General features: G+C 34.6%; 1 protein-coding gene across 3 annotated transcripts in view; it reads left to right on the top strand.

The window, feature by feature from the left end:
- Window positions 1-17,379, top strand: part of KIF5B (kinesin family member 5B) — a 49,356-nt gene extending 31,977 nt beyond the window's left edge. For 2 of the 3 annotated variants that reach the window (XM_047866416.1, XM_047866417.1), the window contains exons 16-26: window positions 4,263-4,451; window positions 4,981-5,098; window positions 5,630-5,691; window positions 5,788-5,897; window positions 6,907-7,008; window positions 8,367-8,427; window positions 8,539-8,610; window positions 8,781-8,885; window positions 10,177-10,393; window positions 11,128-11,278; window positions 14,748-17,379. In XM_047866416.1, the coding sequence (XP_047722372.1) occupies window positions 4,263-4,451; window positions 4,981-5,098; window positions 5,630-5,691; window positions 5,788-5,897; window positions 6,907-7,008; window positions 8,367-8,427; window positions 8,539-8,610; window positions 8,781-8,885; window positions 10,177-10,393; window positions 11,128-11,258 (1,167 nt within the window). In that variant the 3' untranslated portion in view covers window positions 11,259-11,278; window positions 14,748-17,379. The remainder of the gene's footprint in view (window positions 1-4,262; window positions 4,452-4,980; window positions 5,099-5,629; window positions 5,692-5,787; window positions 5,898-6,906; window positions 7,009-8,366; window positions 8,428-8,538; window positions 8,611-8,780; window positions 8,886-10,176; window positions 10,394-11,127; window positions 11,279-14,747) is intronic. The other variant, XM_047866419.1, reaches the window with a different exon arrangement.
- Window positions 17,380-17,852: the final 473 nt, after the last annotated feature.

The raw sequence follows: 17,852 nt of genomic DNA, 5'->3' as shown, positions 1-17,852 counted from the left end.
GAAGATTAGCTCAGGGAGTAAACTTGTAAATGAATTGGCCTGTGGTTTGTTTTAAATGTTTGAAAAGATAAAAGATGGATATGCTTATTAATTTTTTTAAGTTTTATTATAAAAAATTTTAAACAGTAGAGAGAATAATACTGTGAACCTCAGAGTTATTATCAAAAATTTGCCACACCTATTTTATTTATGCCTTTTTTCTGATAGTCTTTTTTAGGGTACTAACATTGGTTATGTTAGCATTAGGCACGTGGTAAAAAAAAACGTTTAGTGACCTGGTTTTAAAACTTAGACCAGAAAAGGACACTAGGACTCTTAGCTGCAAGCACATGCACATAATATGAAAGATTTGTATGTTGCACTAGGTATTTGTTTGGATTTTATCTTCTTGATTAAAGCTTAATTTTGTAACAGAGAACAAACTAGGGTTGATAGTGACAGCCTACTAAGAATAAGAAGCCCAGTTTAACAAGAGCTTGAAATGAGTAAGTTTGCAATGTGGAACACACATTCCTTTTGTCAATTGTTATTCAAATTTGCTGTTTGTTGATGGAGGCAGGGATTCATTCTCTTCATATATTATTGTTTAACATTGTCACGCCATTGAAACAGAGGAAAAATGTTATTGTTAAATACTGGATGACTTGTTCTCTCTTCACTCGCTTGTCTTTTCACTCACTTCATCACTCGCTCCTGTCATTCATTAGGGTGGTCTAATGTGAGATGATAGAGCTGTGGGAATCTTTTGGGATAGAAAAGTAAATTTACTTAATATCACTAAACCCTAGAATGGTGTTCAAAATTTGCTTTGTAGATTTGCAGCTTCTTTTTAGAAAAATCTTCCCATTTTGTGTTCAACTAATCTTACATGAAAAGGTGGTAAGGATAGGGAAAATAAGAGTAGAAATTTCGGCTTATGTTCAGTGGTAGAGCCAGTGATAGAATACAGGTTCCCTTACTCCCAGACTGCTTTTTTCACTATACCATGATAGCATTTTGAAAACAAGTCAGCCTTGCAAATAGCTTCTTTTTTTTTTTAATGTATGGATTCTCAATATTTTTGTCATTTGTATGTAATTCTTTTCCTCTTAACATCACCAGTAAGTACTGCTTGTGTTTTTTACGTTATGGTTCACTCGTGTTGTACAATTTTGTGGATTTTGACAATACATAATTCAGATCCACCATTACAATATAATAATGTAGATTACCTAACAAATCCCTTTTTACCCTATTCATGCCTCAGCCCTGAACCTCTAGCAGCCAGTGATCTTTTCACTATGTGTGCAGTTTTGCTGTTTCCAAAATATCACATAGTTGGAATTAGACAGTAAATGTCCTTTTCAAACTGGCTTATTTTTCTTAGCAATGTGCATTTAAGGTTCTTCCGTGTCGTTTTGTGGCGTGATAGCTCATTTCTTATATCACCAAATATTCCATTGTATAGATGTACTAGTTTGTTTATCCATTCATCTGTTGAGGGCCATCTTGGTTACTTCCAGTCTTTGGCACTTATACATAAAGCTGCTATAAACTTGTGTACACGTTTTCCTGTGGACATAATTTTTCAATTCAGTTGGGTAATACCTAGGAGCATGATTGCTAGATCATATGTTAAGATAGTGTTAGCTTTGTAAGAGACTCCCAAGGTGGCTACAGCATTTTGTATTCCAACCAGCAGTGAGTGAGAGTTTTTGTTACTTCACACCCTCACAAGTATTGGTGTCACAAGTATTGGTTTTTTGGTTTGAGATATGTAGTGTTATCTTGTTTTAATTTGCATTTGGGATGTTTTGTTACCTCGAGTTCTTTGTATATTTTGGGTAACAGTCCTTTACCAGATATGTGTTTTGCAAATATTTCTCCAAGTCTGGCTTTATCTTTTCATTCCCTTTAATTTTAATGACGTTCAACTTGAAAATTTTTTCTTTCAGGATTGTGTTTCTGGTATTGTATCTAAAAACTCATCTCCAAACCCAGGGTCATCTAGATTTTCTCCTATGTTCTAGAGGTTTTTTGGTTTTATACTTACATTTAGGTCTATGATCCATTTAGAATTAATTTTTCTGTGAGATAAAAAGGGTCTGTCCAGCTTCATTGTATTACATGTGGCTGGATAGTTTTTGTAGGACTGAGTCTTGAAGATCTATCTCCAGGTTACCTGGGTGGCTCATTCGGTTAAGTGTCTGACTCTTGATTTTGGCTCAGGTCATGATCTTATAGGTCTAGAGATGTGGGCTCTGCACTGAGTGTGGAGCCTGCTTAAGATTATCTCTCTCTCTTGGGGCGCCTGGGTGGCGCAGTCGGTTAAGCGTCCGACTTCAGCCAGGTCATGATCTCGCGGTCCGTGAGTTCGAGCCCTGCGTCAGGCTCTGGGCTGATGGCTCGGAGCCTGGAGCCTGTTTCCGACTCTGTGCCTCCCTCTCTCTCTGCCCCTCCCCCGTTCATGCTCTGTCTCTCTCTGTCCCAAAAATAAATAAAAAACGTTGAAAAAAAAATTTAAAAAAAAAGATTATCTCTCTCTCACACGTGTGTGTGCATTTGTTCTCTTGTGTTCTCACTGTCGCTCTCAAAAAAAAATCTCCATTGAATTGCCTTTGCCCTTTTGTCAGAGATCAATTGACTGTATTTGTGTGTGTCTGTTCCTGGGCTCTCTTCTGTTTTAGTTACCTGTCCTTTTGTCAGTACCCCACCATCTTGATTACTGTAGCTTTAGTAAGTCTTTAGGTTAAGTAGTGTCAGTTCTTTGTTTTTCTTGTTCTTTAGTGTTGTGTTGGCAATTCAAGGTCTTTTGCCTTTCCCTTTAAACTTTAGAGTCAAATTTGTTGATAGCCATAAAATAACTTGCAGGAATTTTGATGAAGTTTATGTTAAATCTATAGATCAAGTTAGGAAGAATGGACATCTTGAGTCTTTCCATGAATATAGAATATCTAACATTTATTCAGTTCTACATTGATTTCTTTTGTCCTATTGATTTTATACCTATTCTATTACATTTATGCTTAAATAATTCTTTTTTTTTTTATTACAATGTCAGTGCCACTGTGTTTTTAATTTCAAGTTCCCTTGTTCATTGCTGGTATATAGGAAAGTGACTTTGGTATATTAATCGTATATTCTGCAATGTTACTATGATAGTTTATTTTAGGAGTTTTTTTTTTTTTTTTAAACAATCCTATCTGCAAACAAAGACAGTCTTAATTTCTTCCTTTTCAAGCTCCACTTAATTTTGACACTGAATATTGTACTGGAATTTTGTAATGAAACTTAAGGAATGTACAGTTACCACAGTTCTTTTGGTGAGCTTAAGAGTCATCCTTCCTCTGCCACCTACACATCAGTATTTGTAAAGTTTTAATTTGGACTCACATATGATTTAGGAATGAAGAGGAAATCAAAAATAGAAAGAAGCAAGTGTCATCAGTTTTGTTTGTTTTTAGGTTGCATTTTTTTTTTTCTTTTGCAAGCATGTATTAACATTAAGTTTTAGAAAATAAGGAAGGCAAGGGACTCCTTGGGAGGGTCAGTTGGTTAAGTCTCTGACTTTGGCTCACAGTCTGTGGGTTTGAGCCCCACGTCAGGTTCCATGCTGACAGCTCAGAGCCTGGGGCTGCTTTGGATTCTGTGTCTCCCTCTCCCTCTCCGCCCCTCCTCTGCTCACCCTCTGTCTCTGTCTCTTTCTCTCTCTCTCTCAAAAATGAATAAACATTAAAAACATTTTTTAAAAAAACAAAATAAGGAAGGCGAGGCGTCTGGGTGGCTCAGTCAGTTAAGCGTCTGTCTTTGGCATAGGTCATGATCTCCCAGTTCGTGGGTTTGAGCCCCGTGTGGAGTTCTGTGCTGACAGCTCGGAGCCTGGAGCCTGTTTCAGATTTTGTGTCTCTTTCTCTTTCTGCCCCTCCCTCCGAGTCTGATTCTCTCTCCCTCCTTCCCTCTCTCTCTCTCTCTCTCTCAAAAATAAATAAATGTTAGGGGCGCCTGGGTGGCTCAGTCAGTTGAGCATCCGACTTTGGTTCAGGTCATGATCTCACAGTTCGTGGGTTCAAGCCCCGCATCAGGCTCTGTGCTGACTGCTTGCTTGCTTCAGAGCCTGGAGGCTGCTTTGGATTCTGTGTCTCCTTCTTCCTTTGCCCCTCCCTTGCTCCTGTTCTCACTCTTATCTCTCAAAAATAAATAAATGTAATAAATAAATAAATCAAGCAAGCAAGCATGCATTAAAAAACATTATTGTTTTTAATTTTTCTTTTTTTTTCTGACAGCAGCCTGAGGGAACTGGCATGATAGATGAAGAGTTCACTGTTGCAAGGCTCTACATTAGCAAAATGAAATCAGAAGTAAAAACAATGGTAAAACGCTGCAAACAGTTAGAAAGCACGCAAACTGAGAGCAACAAAAAAATGGAAGAAAATGAAAAGGAGTTAGCAGCATGCCAGCTTCGTATCTCTCAAGTATGTATTATTATAGAACAAAGTTTAAGGAAAATGACCTTCTATAGGTTATTTTGGGTAACAATTAAAAGGGTAATGCAAGTAGTTTTTTCCTAGGTTCACTCCAGTATAGCAACATGAATGAATTTAACTGGGTTATGTTTATTGACATGTATAGAAATTTATTAGAAAGCTGTAACTGATTTGACTATTGAAGAATTCTAGGGTAGACAAAACTGCAAGACCCGTTTTCTGGCTTTGGCAACTGAATGGATGAGGTCCTTCACCAAGATAGGAATTATGTAAGGAGGGAAAGAGAGTAGTATTAGATGGAGATAATAGAGTATTATCTCATATGTCAGCTTTCAGTACCTTAATGTGCAAATGTTATAAGTTAAACAGGTGACCATTTCAATGATTAAATTCTTTATTGTTGCAATATATATTTAGATACATAGATAAAACCTTGCTTTCTGTTAACTTTATCTGTAAAATGTGCGTGTAAGATTTTTTTGCACTTCATTCATATCAGTATATTTTTTCCCAAAAGCATGAAGCCAAAATCAAATCATTGACTGAATACCTTCAAAATGTGGAGCAAAAGAAAAGACAGCTAGAGGAATCTGTCGATTCCCTCAGTGAAGAACTAGTCCAACTTCGTGCACAAGGTATTAGCTTTCAGTGTTTTATGACTTCTTGTCTATATTCTTCCCTTAGTATAATTGTAGTAAACTTATATTCAAACTGATAGAAAATAGTAGGAATATGGGTAATTTGCAATAGGAAACAAATAGTACCTTTTAATGTGGCTTTGACACATATTTTTGCAAAATTGTGTTTGAATGTGGAAGTGGTCAATCTAGGAATTTCCCACAAAGTCATGAGGTTGTATATATATGTATAAATCGTAATATAGGGGATGTGGTGGAAAGCTATCTCATTCCCTACCATTCCCTAACCAATCTGTTCCAGGATTAGGCAAAGAAAATAAAAGAAACTGTAACCATAATACTAACACAATGGATATAACTAAGAGTCAAAATGTTCTGAACTTCAAGAGCAAGATTTACTGTATGGCATTTGGATAAAGTCAAGTACTGTTAAGCAACAGATCCCTCATTAAACCTATTTGCTCCTTGGTTTATAGGAAGAACTTTAAGGCTTATTTCTTCTCCTGTTTTCTCTCTCTACCCAAACAGAGAAAGTGCATGAAATGGAAAAGGAGCACTTAAATAAAGTTCAGACTGCAAATGAAGTTAAGGCAAGTTTGATGTAGCATTAGATTCTAATGACTTGAACTCGTTATTCTTATGTTGATTAATCTTACCTTAACATCCTTTTCCCCCAATAATTTTAGCAAGCTGTTGAACAGCAGATCCAGAGCCACAGAGAAACACATCAAAAACAAATTAGTAGTTTGAGAGATGAAGTTGAGGCAAAAGAAAAACTTATTACTGATCTTCAAGAGTAAGTAAACTTTTCTTCCCTCTAAGATATTAGAAGTAACACAGAAAGTTGGACTATTTAGCAAGAGGCAATAATAAATTATTGATGGACAGTATGTCCATTTTAGAAACCTGCATTTTTCATCGATACTGTCATTTTGACTTGAAGATAAAGATTTTTTTTAGCTTATGAGCATAACTTCTAAGTTCCAGATGAAATTTTTAAAAATTAACTTCGTCTTTGAAAATTTCTTAACAGAGAAAAAACTTTATTGGAAATTGTGAGGTTTAGAAGTTTTTAAGTTTTTATTTTATTTTAATTCAAGAAGTTTTTTGGTTTTTTTTTTTGTTTGTTTTTTTAACATTTATTTATTTTTGGGGGGACAGAGAGAGACAGAGCATGAACGGGGGAGGGGCAGAGAGAGAGGGAGACACAGAATCGGAAACAGGCTCCAGGCTCTGAGCCATCAGCCCAGAGCCTGACGCGGGGCTCGAACTCACGGACCGCGAGATCGTGACCTGGCTGAAGTCGGACGCTTAACCGACTGCGCCACCCAGGCGCCCCAAGAAGTTTTTTTTAATAGTTGTTGTCATCTTAGTTTTTCTAGAAGAGGTTTTCCCTATTTCCATAGCCATATGCATATATAGCCTAGAATTTATAGAAATTGGAGGTCTGCAACCAAATCATGATTTGAGTAAGAACCAGAGGTGACTAACAAAAAATGATAAATTTTGACATGTGGATCTTAATGTTAATACCTAATTGATTTAGGGACAAGGGTTCAGGGAAATGATGAATATAGAATGAGAGTCATGATTTCAAACCAAAATATGAAAAATATTATATGACTGAAAGTAGTAGCCATGTGCTCTTCCTTTCTTTTCTCCCTGCTGTGAGGACAGGATAACAGGTAGTCTTGAGTATTTCAGTGATGAGATTATAGAACTAAAGAATTTGATGAAAACATTTTAATGGTGCCATTCAGAAAACAATGCTGTTGATACTGTGTTACGTTTTTTTCTTTTGTCAGCCAAAACCAGAAAATGATGTTAGAACAGGAACGTCTGAGAGTAGAGCATGAGAAATTGAAAGCTACAGATCAGGAAAAGAGCAGAAAACTACATGAACTTACGTGAGTAAATGTTTTAATTCAAGTTTAAAAATAAAAACTAGAGGGGCGCCTGGGTGGCTCAAGTCGGTTAAGCGGCTGTCTTTGGCTCAGGTCATGATCTCACAGCTCATGAGTTCGAGCCCCGCATTGGGCTCTGTGCCGACAGCTCAGAGCCTGGAGCCTGCTTCGGATTCTGTGTCTCCCTCTCTCTCTGCCCCTCCCCTGCTTGCGTGCTCTCTCTCTCAAAAATAAATAAACATTAAAAAAAATAAAATAAGATGAAAACTAGGGGGATATTTGGGTGGCTCAGTTGGTTAAGTGTCTGACTCTATTTCAGCTCAGGTCATGATCTCATAGTTGGTAAAATCGAACTCCAAGTTAGACTCTATGCTGACAGCATGGAGCCTGTTTGGGATCCTCTCTCTGCCCCTCCCCTGTATGCACGCTGTCTCTCAAAATAAATTTTAAAACTGAAAAATTTTTTAAAAATAAAAACTAAATTAGAGGATTGCAGATATTATTCTTGCTATATCCAATGAATACATTTTTCAGTTTGTATAGGTTAAAGGGTATTTTTCTTAAACCTCTGATTTGGTTTGATTTATACCTTAAAACTTGGCAATAATATACTATATGTTATTGTAGTTTAGCAAAGGCAAGACTGTATTTTTCACTGATAGTCAAGATTCAGATTTCTGTGCTACCATATTAGTTGAAGATCCATTGTAAAAATATACCTTATATGACATTAAGTCATTTCAAAGATTTCAGGGTCTGCCAAAAAAATTGAATTTTGTCAGATTTGATTTTGCATAAAAGACGATTATTGTTTCGGCCTTGCCTCTTGAACAGAGGTTTTCACCATTTACTTTTTTCCTAACATACTAAAAATATAGTCTGTACTTATTTTTCTAGAATCTGAGCAGGTACAAAACACATGATTATAACTTTTCCTATCTTGAATTTATGAAAGACGATTTGTAAGTGGAACTGCTGTTATTAGGATGGTCACAGATCAGGATCAACTCAGAGTTGGTTTTATAAAAACTAGCGAATCTCAACCATAATTTTGTTTAGAATAATTCTAATATAAAATACATAAAATGTTTTAGTCTTCAATAATTTATAATCTCTAATTCCCACTTAATAGGAATTATTTTGGATAAATAGCAGTGTGTTCTATGTGGCACTAAAATATCAGAACCACTCCTTATTCTTTGAATTCTGCTGCATTTTATTTCATCTCTTCTGCTATAAGGGGTTTTTTTCCTAATAAACTATAGATTTAGAAGGAAATTATAAGGCATAAAAATTTATTTGAAAATAAAACTATGACTTTATGAAATTCAACTTGAAAATTATGTATATTCTTCTGTTAGAGTCATGCAAGATAGACGAGAACAAGCAAGACAAGACTTGAAAGGTTTGGAAGAGACAGTGGTAAGAAAAACTTGAAAATAAATAAGATAGTGGGATGTTTAATGGGTTTCCCCTGGCTTATGACTAAAGTTAAAGACCAAATTCCAAAAACATTGCTGTTCTTAATTCAAGGCAAAAGAACTTCAGACTTTACACAACCTGCGTAAGCTCTTTGTTCAGGACTTGGCCACCAGAGTTAAAAAGGTAATAAAATAATGCTGAGGTGGGTATTTATATAAGTGGTGTTTACTATGACTATTTATGTTCATAAGTGAAATAATTTTATATTATCAAAACAATTTCTGTGTAGTTAAGGTTAGATTTTTTTTTAATCTTTAATGTTTTTGTAGTATTCATTGACCTTCTTTTCTTAGAGTGCCGAGATTGATTCTGATGACACTGGAGGCAGTGCTGCTCAAAAGCAGAAGATCTCCTTTCTTGAAAATAATCTTGAACAACTCACTAAAGTGCACAAACAGGTAATAGAGAGTGTATTTTATGGTAGCTGCAAATTAAGAAAAAAATTGAGGAGTGTTTATATATTTCAGAGCACTAAGGAATTTTCATACCCTGAGCTGTTCCATTATTTTAATCAAGCAATTATATAAATAAATCACTAGCAGTTTTTAGGGAACTTAATATTTTTAACAACCCTTTTATCAAGAGGCCATTGAAAATGGTTAGTATTATTTCTTCTCTAGGATTTTAAGTCTTGTCAGTTTTTCTCAGTTATTCATGGTAATTAAGAAACATTTTTTTATAAATTTTTTTTAATGTTTATTTTTGAGAGAGAGAGAGCATGAATGGGAGAGGGGCAAAGAGAGAGGGAGACACAGAATCCTAGGCAGGCTCCAGGCTCTGAGCTATCAGCACAGAGCCTGATACGAGGCTCAAATCCATGAACTGCAAGATCATGACCTGAGCCGAAGTCAGATGCTTAACTGAGCCACCCAGGTGCCCCTTAAATTTTTTTTTGGTGTTTTATTATTTTCTTAGTGCACGAGCAGGGGAGGGGCAAAAAGAAGGAATTCCAAGCAGGCTTTTCACTGTCAGTACAGAGCCTGATGCAGGGCTCAAACTCACAAACTGTGAGATCATGACCTGAGCCAAAATCAAGAGCCACTCAAGTAAACTGAGCCACCTAGGCACCCCTATGGTAATTTAAAAATCTTCAATAGATAGGTCTTTGTAGTTACAAATACATTTTTTTTGTCTTTTGTCTTTTTACATTTAATGCCCCAGAGTGTGAAATAAATAAAATAATGAGGCAGTTCATTTTTTTTTTTAAATAATGCTTTCACATTACCTAAACTATGTGGGTTTTTATTGTTTTGCTTTCTGTGCCTTGATATGTGACTTAATTATTTTTAAAGTTTCTTAGTGCACTCAATTGTACATTTCGTTATTGTAGACCTGATGTTTGCACCAGAGTAAAGTTAAGGGAATTTTAGCTTTTTTTTGCTTTCAAAACTTGATTTTAACACTTAACATGGTATTTACCAGATGTTACAATTTCCCGTCATTGGCTAGTGGGGAGAAAGAACCCTTTCCCTCAACCCCTCCCAAAATTAAATGAAGTTATATTTTGTGAGACACACATATGGATCTGTATGGATGTATGTATTCTTTGCTTATTGCTGCCTAAGTTGTTAGATAAATGGAAAACATTAATATAAAATGTAGTTTTCTTTTCTAACGAGAAGTTATGAAACATTCATATTTCTTCATCTTGTTAAAGCTAAAATCCTTATTTTCTTTATGTACTTTTAGTTGGTACGTGATAATGCAGATCTTCGCTGTGAACTTCCTAAGTTGGAAAAGCGACTTAGAGCTACAGCTGAGAGGGTAAAAGCTTTGGAGTCAGCACTGAAAGAAGCCAAAGAAAATGCATCTCGTGATCGCAAACGCTATCAGCAAGAAGTAGATCGTATAAAGGAAGCAGTCAGGTCAAAGAATATGGCTAGAAGAGGACATTCTGCACAAATTGGTTAGTAGAACACATTAAAACCTTTTAACCTTGCTTACTTTGAGTGTTTTTATTTACTTGAAAACATAATCTGATTGACAGATTCTGTGTTGTCATGGTTGTACTTGTCTTTATTTCTAACTTACCTAAGAGTGGCATTGTTGAGAATGAAGAGCAAACTGAGGAATAGCCACATTCACAGGAAAAAAAGATAAATAAGAACTAGACTAGCATGCAAAAATGGTCAGGAGGAGGTGAAGCTATAAAAAGAGCATTTTTTTTTTTAATGTTTATTTATTTTTGAGAGGGGGGGGGGGGCACAGAGTGTAAGCAGGGGAGGAGCAGAGAGAGGGGGAGACACAGAATCCCAAGCAGGCTTCATGCTCTAAGCTGTCAGCACAGAGCCTGACCCGAAGCTTGAACTTAGAAACCACAAGATCATGACCTGAGACCTCAGCTTAACCAACTGAGCGCCCCTCTATAGAGAGCATTTTTAAAGCAGAGAGACTAGCAGGAATATGCAGTCTTTTAGCAACAATATTACATGTTTTCAATAATTATTGATACAGGAATTAGGTTCTTAAGAGACTAGGGATTGTATAGGTCCTGGAGAAAAGGCTATAACTGAAAAAAAGAGAAGAATTCTCTGAGGAACAAAAAGGCAAAGAAAAACCACATTTGGGAATTGTTGTGAATAAAGAGAAGAGTCATGTGTTAAGATTTATGCTAAAGTCAGCTTTTGTTTTTCACACTAGCTAAACCTATTCGTCCTGGGCAACATCCAGCAGCTTCTCCAACTCATCCAAGTGCAATTCGTGGAGGAGGTGCATTTGTTCAGAACAGCCAGCCAGTAGCAGTTCGCGGTGGAGGAGGCAAACAAGTGTAACCTCTACACATTACCCACAGGTTTGTAGTTTATATCTGGCTTTGAGTCACAGCTCTACATGGAAATATTCAGCCATTGGTTGTTAAATACTGCTTTTTTGGATATCCATATTGGGTTTTTTTTTTTTTTTTTTTTAATGTATGTGATTATAAAAGTAACTTGGCATAATTCCTTCTAGTCTTTTATCATAGTTTAGATCTCATACTTTATATTCAAGTTTGTGTTCCTAACATCTTTAACCTTACATACTGGAATATTTTTAAAAGCTCTTGTATTTTGTCTAATGGATATACCATGGCTTATAACTATTCCCTTTATGGGACATTTAATTAAATTAAGCATGCTAATTCTTTTTCTATATTTACTATAAAAAGATGTCTCACATTTCGAATTTCATATACGGAAATTTCAGTTTGGAAAATTTCAAGTGTGAAATATCTTTTTGTGTTCTCTTACCTTTTAGATTATTTTCAGAAGATTCCCAGAAGTGGAATTACAAGAAAGCAGGAATATTTTTAAAGTTCTTGATACATACTAGTACATTGCTGTCTAGAAGGACTAGGCCAAATTGCGTCATAGCCAGGGATACTGTCTGTTTTGTTGCATCTTTGCCAGTATTGAATATTAATAGTTTTTAAACTTCTGTTTTAATATAAGCATCTCATTGATTTATTAAGAAGTTGGATTTTTTTCATATATTTACCGGCTCATTTATATTTCCCTTTTTTTTTTTTTTGAGTAATTCCTGTATGTATCCTTTTCCATTTACCTATTGCAAGTGATTTTTATTTGTTTCTAGTTGTACAGGTAATGTCTGTTCCTTATAGGAGAGTAAAGAATTCTCACAAAGTAGAAGATACATTTCATCCAGAGATACCACACAATTTATTGTGTGTATCTTTCTGGTGTTTTCTTTACATATTATAATTTTTTTTTAATATTTATTTTTGAGAGAGAGAAAAAGCATGAACAGGGGATGGGCAGAGACAGGGAGACAGAGGATTTGAAGTGGGCTCTGTGCTGAGACCAGACAGCCCAATGGGGGGCTTGAACTCACTAATCATGAGATCATGCCTGAGCTGAAGTCAAACTGACTGAGCCACCAGGTGCCCACATATTTTAGTTTTTAGATTAAAAATTTCTAACTATTGATAAATACTCTAATAACATACTGCTCCTATTCTAGTACATGTTTCTTTGTAGCCTTCTTTAACTTGGCAATGTGTTCTGAACATTTTCTTCTACAACATGATTGACTAGTTAATAAGCTGCCTAGTATGTCATCATCTAGCAGAAACACAGATTTTTGTTGTTTAGAAAGTCCCAGATGTATACATGCTTTGGGTACTAAAAATACCAAAATTATTACGTTACCTATTAACACTTTCTGACAAATACTAACGTCCACTTATTTGCATCTTGCTTATTTTTACTTTGACACATTGGATAAGAATGGCTCTCAGTTTGAGTAGAGAATTAAGCAATAGTCTGAAGGATTCAAATATCCCAATAACTCATAAAAATTTTTTGTCCACAAAGTATAGGATTTAAAAGAGAGTAACATAGTGAAGAGTACAGACATCGGAGTTCCATAAGTTTGAATCCTGAGTTTTCTACTTTTAGGAACTTCAACAAGTTACTTTTTTTGTATATAATTTCTTTCTTGTTTTGACTCCTTTTAAATTTCTTAAGTATGAAAATAAATTATGTGTTTATGATCTAAAACTAATGTATCTGTAAACATAACATTTTTTTCTATAATCACAATAGTATCACACCTAACAATATTTTTAAACATTGTCTAATACCAGTCCATATTCATATTTCTCTAATTGTTATTTTTTTCCTAAGTCCTTTATAGCTGGTTTATCTAACCCAGTCCTTTATAGCTGGTTTATCTAAACTGAATGCTGTTTACATTCAGTTAGACCTCCTTAGTCTCTTTTAATCTAGAAAAATTCTCCCCTTTTTAATGACATTGATTTACTGAAGAGACTAGGTTAGTTCTCTTGAGCATATGCCACCTCTGGGTATGTTTGTTTCTATGTATAGTAAGTAGCTTTGTTCCTCTATTCGTTGTAATGAAAGCATTTATTAGATTGGGCATAAGTAACCATTCTTAATGAGATTACCACATAAAGTAATAATGTGTTTAATATTAAAATTGTATTGCATTAATTTAATATTAATATCGTATTGCATCAGTAAAACAGTGGTTTTCCTGCCAATTAGAGGTGGCCTCTGTTTTTCTCCATTTGGAGTAATTAACTTGTTGAAACCCCTTTGCCACAAGAATGAAAGTCATGCTTGAGAATTCTACAAGTTAAAGTGTTACCTAGTACACAACAGTTGTACAGTAGATGCAAGTTGCCTTTTCTGGAAGTGTAGGTAGGCAAAGGGATTTTCAAAGCATATATATACATACAGATAAAAGTTTATTCTTTTTGGGTATTGTCCTCACATCAGAATTCATGTGTAAACTTTGCACTATCATTCATAGACAAGATAGACCATGGCCTTACTTAAATATAACTAAGTTTTAGCTTGAAAGTAGAATGGTGATCCCAGTGTAATGACAGCAGTTTAGCACATGAGGGAGATAGCTAACCTGTCCAGATGAGGTTTGCAAGACTTGAAGTTACTTGAAAAGTGTAGTCGTTTGCAGGTTTGTTTCATTGCTGAGCCAGAGGATAGTGATTGTTATTTTTTAAAGCCTTGCAGTCTTAAACCATGATTGAGGAGTATACAAGCCTCATAAGTGATAAAGTGTTGAAAAATTAAATAATATGTAGAGAAATTTTTAATTATTAAACATTTTGAGACACTGGATTTATTTCTGGGAAAGACAACAGTGTATTAATACTGATTCTTTTAGAACCCAGTTTTACGTGGCTGGTCTTGTAGTTTGCATAATACTTTCAACAAGTTGAGTTTTCCTAAACACATAGGTAAAGAGGTAGCTTAATACAAGATGCCTCCAGGTAACAGCAGTTGGAATTGTTTATTTTAAGGTCACTTTTCCCACTCCATGTATCTCTTGTATATCCCTATTCCTGTCCCCAACCCCCACTTTTTGTTTTTCTTTTCCAGCTACCATGTATAAAACTTTGCTAGTTGATGATCCTTGGCTTAAAAATGTCATGGATATCGTCTACTGCTCCCATTTTATTAACCATTTGTTTCTTTTTACAAAAAAATGTAATTCCTTCATTTGCTCATTCATAACTCTCTTGGGGAGAATAAAGGGCTGACCTTTTAAGCACTGTACTGCTTATAAACTACCCTGTTTAAAACTTACGTAAAAGGAAAAGGAATAAAATCATTTAATATTGCCAGTCTTTTTAGTTTGGGGGAAAGTGGTTTAAGCTGTTGGCTAAAATGTTTTTAAACTATTGGTGTATTTTATGAACTTACTTCCATCTTTTTCATGATTGTTTGGAAACAAGTTTTGTATAAATAAAAATATTTTCTGTTTTCATCTATTTTCAGGCATTGAAAGTAATTGAATATGAAGAGGACATAATATCAAGCAGAGTCTTTCAGTGACTATAACCTCTACCCCCTGGGAATTGCAGAATTATAACTTTTTTTTAATGTATAAATTATACCTGGCTTGTACAGCTGTTTCCTACCCACTCTTCTTGTAAACTCTGCTGCTTCCCAACACAACTAGAGTGCAATTTTGGCGTCTTAGGAGGGAAAAAAAATGACAGTTTACAACTGTGGTCCTATTTATTACACAGTTTGTCTTTTGTGTCTTAAATTTAGTCTTCACTGTGCCAAGCTAACTGTACCATATAGGATTGTGCTTTTTGTACTTTTTTTTGTGTGTGTGTTTATTTTTTAATCTCAGTTTAAGTTACCTAGCTGCTACTGCTTTTTATTTTGCTTTTCTTATTACAATGTCTTCCTTATTTAGGGAAAATGGAACATTTAGATTAAATGTCTTAAATTTTACCACTTAAAACACTACATGCCCACAAAATATATCCAGTCAGTACTGTACTTTAAAATCCCTTGAAATGATTTCAGAGTTAAAATTATTTGTATCGTCTCTGAAGTTTGCTTCTGAAAACTACTGTTTGAGCACTGAAACCTTAAAACTGCATAAGTAGGCATTTGAGACTGAGCAATGCTACTTAATTCTCTCATGAAATACCTGTTGCTAAATTATCTTGAATAGAAATATTTTATATCAAAAGCAGTCTCACTTTAAGAAAGAGAGTTTGGAGACTCTTTCCAGTTCTGTAATCCATATGGCCTGATGGAATGAAAATACCCTGCTTCATTCTGGTGAGCCTGCTAATTAATATAAGAATTGGACAGATTAATTTATCATCTTAATATAGTGAAATGAATTAAGATACTACACGATCAAACAGCATTTTATATTGTTAGTGCTGTATCGATTATTCTAAATTTATAGTCTGTGAAAATTAGAAAAAGTATGGAAGAACAGGACAAGTATATGGTGGACTTACAAACACGTTAATTTTGGTCTGAAATCCTTGAGGTGTTTTTAATCTGTTAACACCAAGTCATACACTATAATTTATTTCTTGTTTAGTCTAGAAATAATAAATTGCAAGTCACTAATCCTCAAATTATTGTGTTGGCTATAGCCCCTAATTTTGTAATTAGTACTAATTGTACCTGTTTTTGCCATTCTTCTCAGCTGATTAGGCGACGTCAGGTTTATTTTCAAAAGCTATAAAAGTAATAAGGAAAGAGGTTTCAATATTTGCTTCATCTGTGCGTGGGGTGACTGCAGCTATATTAGCAGAAATTTGCAGAGGATGAGGATTTAAGGTTATTCAGTCAGTAAAGAAAGTTGGAGAGTTCTGTGTTAGGATCTGGCTGGCAGAATTAACTTTTTGAAAAAGTTTTATACACAGATATTTGTATTAAATTTGGAGCCATAGTCAGAAGACTCAGATCATAATTGGCTTATTTTTCTATTTAACTATTGTAATTTCCACTTTTATAATAGTTTTGATTTAAAAGATAAATTTATTTATTTATTTTTTTAACAGTCAAAAATCCTTGCTGTTGTAGTATGCAACCTTTAAAATGATTGTGTTGCTTTTGATCAAAGAAACACTCCAGAAATTGAGATGAAACCTTGGTGTGCAGCAAGATTGAAGTAATACAGTTAACTTTAAAAAAAAAAAAAAGTGCTATAGCCTATTTATGATGATAGTTTTCTAAATGGAGAAATATTTGGCTGCATTCACATAGACATTTATATTTTGTTTTCAAAAGAAAGCTTGCTTCTTTGGCAGTACTCTTAAATGAAGCAGATTTTTTTTTTCTTTTATCTGAACATGGTAGTTTCACTCTTGTTAGATGTATCACGGGTATTGGTGCTGTGTAACAAACAATTGTAACTAGCATGTGGTTCAGAATACACAATGTTAGGGTTTTTTAATATTGAAATGGTTCTTTTCTATTTATAATTTCAAACTTTCACAAAGTGTACAAAGAATTTCATAAATTAGTTTTCAGTGAACTGCTCTATTTGCTACGGTAGGTCATTAAACAGCATTTACTCTTATAAATGAAAATTTCTGATCATCTGGAACATTGACGCTTATTTCAATTTGCGGTGTCTTTTTTTTTTTTTTTTTTTTTTGACAATATCAACGTTCCTCTGAATGGTATTGATAAATGGTTCAGAAGAGAAACTCAGTGAAATAAAAGAATAATATTTATTCATGGTGAGCAATTAAATTATTTGCCTAACTTAAACTACTATTTGTAACTTTCAATTTGATATGAGGTGACAGAAAAGAGTCTTGAGTATACCTGTGGAGTATGTGGGTTTATTTTCAGTGCTTGAAGATACACTCAAAGATCATTGGTTTGGGAAGACGCCATATAATTTTAAGTTAACCTGCATGCTGTAAATGTGTTTTATGTTTAAATAAAGAGGAAAATTTTTTTGAAATGTAATAACTTTCTTAAAACTTAGTTGATGAAGTATTAGGTTGATTTTATATGACTAAGAGGCCTTTTGTCTTGACAGAATAGTGACTAATGTGTCATTATATTCATGTATATTCTGTTTCCTAATGTATTACTTACTCTTTGGACAGTGGGTATTAAATATGTAGGCTGAAAACTTCAGAGCCAGAAATGAAATCAGTCTCACCCATGTTATTTTACTTTAGCCTACCTACATGGTTCTGTTCATCTGAGCCTGATTGTTTTATTAACCTGTGTAAGAAGTGTTTGTTTTTCAGTGCTTACTCGGTGGTCCTCAGTGATCATTCAAGCCTAGCTGGAGAAAACTAAAGAAAGACTGTTCTTAAGTTCTAGTGGTGATTTGGCTTTTTGTTGGGGGGGGGGGGGTGTCGGGGTGTATAATATTAAATTCTTTAATAGAAATGTTTAATTACATATAAAAGCATACAGTAAATAATGAACATCCAAGTACCTCAACAATTTTCAACTCAGGACTAATTCTGTTTAATCCATAACCCCCACTCATGTGCCCCCTCCCCCATATATACATTAAAGCAATCCTGGATATATGCATTTCTTCATAAAATTTCAGTATATTATGCATATTAAAATACATGCTCATTAAAGCGG

This window comes from Prionailurus viverrinus, chromosome B4, assembly GCF_022837055.1.
Source record: "Prionailurus viverrinus isolate Anna chromosome B4, UM_Priviv_1.0, whole genome shotgun sequence".
NCBI classification, from domain to species: Eukaryota; Metazoa; Chordata; class Mammalia; order Carnivora; family Felidae; genus Prionailurus; species Prionailurus viverrinus.
This window is presented reverse-complemented; position numbering and strand designations above follow the sequence as displayed.